This window comes from Tigriopus californicus, chromosome 5 (genome assembly GCF_007210705.1).
Source record: "Tigriopus californicus strain San Diego chromosome 5, Tcal_SD_v2.1, whole genome shotgun sequence".
In the NCBI taxonomy this organism is placed as follows: Eukaryota; Metazoa; Arthropoda; class Copepoda; order Harpacticoida; family Harpacticidae; genus Tigriopus; species Tigriopus californicus.
In genome coordinates, this window is record NC_081444.1 from 9,792,079 (window position 1) to 9,795,787 (window position 3,709).

Below are 3,709 nucleotides of genomic sequence, written 5' to 3' on the forward strand. Positions count from 1 at the left end.
GTGCATCAGGATTGGAGGTAACTATGATAAAAAATAATAAAAATAAAGTTTACTCTATCTTGAGTTAGTTCTTGAGTACCGGTTTAAGTGACATACCCCTTGCATCATTAGAGATTGAAAGGTAATAAATAGACGAATCAGAACCTTTCATTTTTTATAGTACTGGGGATTAAATTCCCTCTAGCGGTTAGAACAGCCAGTGAAAAAACAAACAAACCAACAAAAAATCAAAATGCGATTGCGAAAACAGATCCAATGGACCCTGATAAGGAGTAGCTGAAGGAAAAGGTTCAAAATTCTGGCTCTGTTAGGATTTCAACCATGACCCTCTGATCATTTTCTAAACTTGGTCCGTCAGCTGTTCCTTATCAGGGTCCATTGCTGCAATCCTCAAGCCAACAGGAATGTAATAACCTCTATTTTTGTATTTATTCACATTAAAACTTTAATTTTGTGTTCCATTTCAATATAAACATGCTCCGATAGACTGATACCTTAACAAAATCATTTTTCTTCAAAACTAAAACAAGTTTGAAATGATTTTACCCCGACCTTTGTTCACAGCCTTAACCGCTTACTTGTCGTAGGCCCCATGTTGCATATAGCCCATAATCCTCTAATTCATCCTTCATTGAGACATCCTTGCTCTAATCTAAGAACTATTGCTAGCTAGCTAATCCACTAGGACCGCGCGTTGTGGTGGTATCCCTGGAGTTCTGGTAAAGAGCCTGGCCTCGATGAGAGCCTCCTGGCCATTTTTCATCTCGCCTTCTCACGTCCAACCGTCCCAGATCGGGTCTCCGTTCCAGGCGAGTTCCACGTGATTATGGTCCCTCTCTGTAGTCGGCATGGCTAGAGGGGTGCCTCTGTCGTTGCGACGGGGTTGGCCAGCAGCCAAGATTTAAAAAAAACCACAACAGAGTATTTAAAAACGTATTGCGTAATTTCAATTAAGCTATGCCACAAAAATACTTTTATGAATTTGCATTGCTTCATTTTGATTTCCTTTTTGAAGTTGCACCTTTAAAACCAACTACATTATATGTTTTTATCTATGGGTTGAGGGCGATCAATCAATCTCTTTTTTTTCTTGGAACAGTCACTTTTGTCGTCCTCTGCAGGCGCAGTCGGGCCAACGAAAGAGAGCGGCGAGTCTGCATCCATGAATCAGCGTTGCTATTTAGTCATCCGACTACCAACATGAACGGAGCGTGAGGATCCCTCCCTTCTAAGTGTCTCAAAATTCTTTGGATTTTTCTTATCCAATCAGTCTTTAGTATCATCCCAGGCGTGTCAGTGATGTCTCAATCTCTTCAAAGTCTCCATATAATGAGAAAAAATCCACATTCCGCTTGGCTGGCTCAATCTGCTTTTGAGAATCGAGCATCCTGCCGCTACCCATTGAAGTCAAGAAGGGACGTCTGACGAGACCCCCATCTCACCAGGTGCTGCTAAGTGATACACATCCCTTCCACCGGACCCCGCTTGACCACCCCGGTGGTGTTGACCTTCGTCCGGTTCGACGAAGACAGGTAAGCTCCGCCGCAAGTCACTGGTTGCTCCCGGGGTGCGGGTTACCACCTGTCAAGGCCGCTTTTATCCCCCCCCTCTCTCTCTCTCTTTTTCCTTCAATCCCTCGGTCAGTCAGACGTTGTGTGGATTTGGTGTGTGCCTCTCAGTCCATGCTTGAAAGTACAAACATACACATACACCTTGGATGGATGTTTGGATGGGTTCAAGCGGTGGGAGACGCGGGTTGAGACGTTGAGGGACTTCTGACTGGGTTAGAACCGGGTAGCCACGCGCCACACAAAGACCTGAGACGAGAAGGTCGGTTAGTTGGCTGGTTTTTTTGGTAGGGAGATTGGTGGGAAGTGAGACACTCGGGTGGACGAAGGAGAGGTAGCGGCCAACCTGTGTTTCCAAGGGAGAAATTCCCTGTTACTAGGCGAGCCAGCTCGTGAGGGATGTGTACATGGCTGGTTACGGGGAATATGGGTATGGATGGATGAGGTTGGGCGTTTGCATTCAGTCCCGAAGTCCCAAGTTCCAAGCGAGTGAGTGAGATGGATTACGGATGAGTTCCAACCTTCAATTGATGCCAGGAAGAAAGGGAATGAACGGCAAACCCTGGACGACTACCCGACATGAAGACCACCTTGAAATGACTTTGGCTCTTGTTGAGGTTATGAAAGCTCTGAGGCGGAGGCAGTTCATATCGCCTAATACTCGATCGAGAATGGAGAGTCAGGGGCCAGTCGCGAGCCCGAAAAGTATAGGAGCAAGCTCACTCAGGAAGCATGAACTGTCCAGGAGGCCAGATCGACGGAGTCCGGACCGTGTACTTTCAAATTAGCCTCTCATAGACACGGGTCGGTCTATGGAACCAACACGGCCCACATAGTTGAAGAGTTACTTATGTTTTCAATTGGCATATGCCGTTGTCGATCCCAAGTCATTCGCATGGCTATAGAGAACGCTTAGCGTCCGCCTGTGTTGGTGAAGATAAGGATGGTTCAGGTGCTCAATAATGCCCATGCCGGCCAGAGTGAGTGTGTTCCTCATGTCCCGCTTGTCGCCGTTTCCGTGCTCGAAGTTCTCCTCTAGGATCTTGTCGTCAGTGGGATCTCAGCCCATATGATTTTTCGCTTTCATGTACGGTACATCGTTGTTCACATGTGGTGAGGCGGGATGATGTCGCTCACCAAGTCGCGTCATTGCGGCCCATAAGTTCAACCCTTGAGGGTTCATTTCTGTCTCACGAGAGATCAGCCTCATGATCAACCTCCCTAGCGTGCTTTGTTGGCTCGACTCTCCCCTTTCCGCCCTCATCGTGCCCTCAATCAAAGAAACTCTCCCTCAATCTTGGGACCTCTGATTGACGACCTCAAGGCAGAGGCGCAGTTTTTCCTTATCCTCAGCTTTGACTTTTTCTTTCATGCAACGTGAAGTGTATATGTGTTGCTCCTCGTGCGCGAAAGTCGTCACTGTGTAGATCAATTTAGTGTGTCTGAGCCCCTCTGTAAGAGTGGGTGCTGCTTCACCATGTCCTAGTGAACGTGGACCTTGTTCTTCTTCTTAGAAAACTTACTAAAAACTACCCTGTATTGTGATATTGAAAAACTCGTGTAAACGCTTAAAAACCCTCGATCTTTGGATCGTGCCTGACCCGTGAGACCTGTTCGACTACTACCATGGACATCGATTTCTTCGATTTTAGCAATGTAAGGCTGACTACTAGTCCGATCCATAACAATGAAACCGTTTCATTTCAAAATCAAACACGTCCACACATGTGAGGTGTCAGGCTTGGGGTTGACACAAAATCTTCCAATTTACACGTGTGCTAAAGGTCCCTTATGTGAATTGTTTTGTTCAGCCAGCCTGTTGCACTTGTTCGTCACCCTTCCTCGTTTTTTTCCACTATAAATGTTTTTGGTGCCTTAACATTGACACGATGGATGCGTTCATTGCTTTAACCTCGTATGATTAAAATCGTGAATACATTCTTCTTGCCTGTGGATGCCAACCGCGATATTTGGCTGCCCAGAATTACGCAAGAGCGTTCACAACTCACATTCGTGGAGATTTGTGGAACTTGTGGTGGCATTGCTTGTTAATGAAATGATTACTGCGCATACGTAGCGTTGTTTGCTTGTGTGTATGATATCGTGAGTTTTGGCGAAAAACAAGACAGACCACCCTCTAC

The 3,709-nt window shown here is 46.2% G+C and overlaps 1 protein-coding gene and 1 long non-coding RNA gene across 5 annotated transcripts in view; one reads left to right on the plus strand and one right to left on the minus strand.

The window, feature by feature from the left end:
- Window positions 1-410: 410 nt before the first annotated feature.
- On the minus strand, window positions 411-2,636 carry LOC131881041 (uncharacterized). The gene is made up of 2 exons (XR_009373322.1): window positions 1,915-2,636; window positions 411-1,817 (listed from the first exon to the last, which is right to left on the minus strand). It is a non-coding gene; the product is annotated as an uncharacterized LOC131881041 (long non-coding RNA).
- LOC131881038 (serine-rich adhesin for platelets-like) overlaps window positions 1,171-3,709 on the plus strand; it is a 10,702-nt gene continuing 8,163 nt past the window's right edge. For 3 of the 4 annotated variants that reach the window (XM_059227791.1, XM_059227793.1, XM_059227794.1), the window contains exon 1: window positions 3,010-3,224. In XM_059227791.1, the coding sequence (XP_059083774.1) occupies window positions 3,195-3,224 (30 nt within the window). In that variant the 5' untranslated portion in view covers window positions 3,010-3,194. Of the gene's footprint in view, window positions 1,533-3,009; window positions 3,225-3,709 lie in introns of those variants that run through there. The other variant, XM_059227792.1, reaches the window with a different exon arrangement.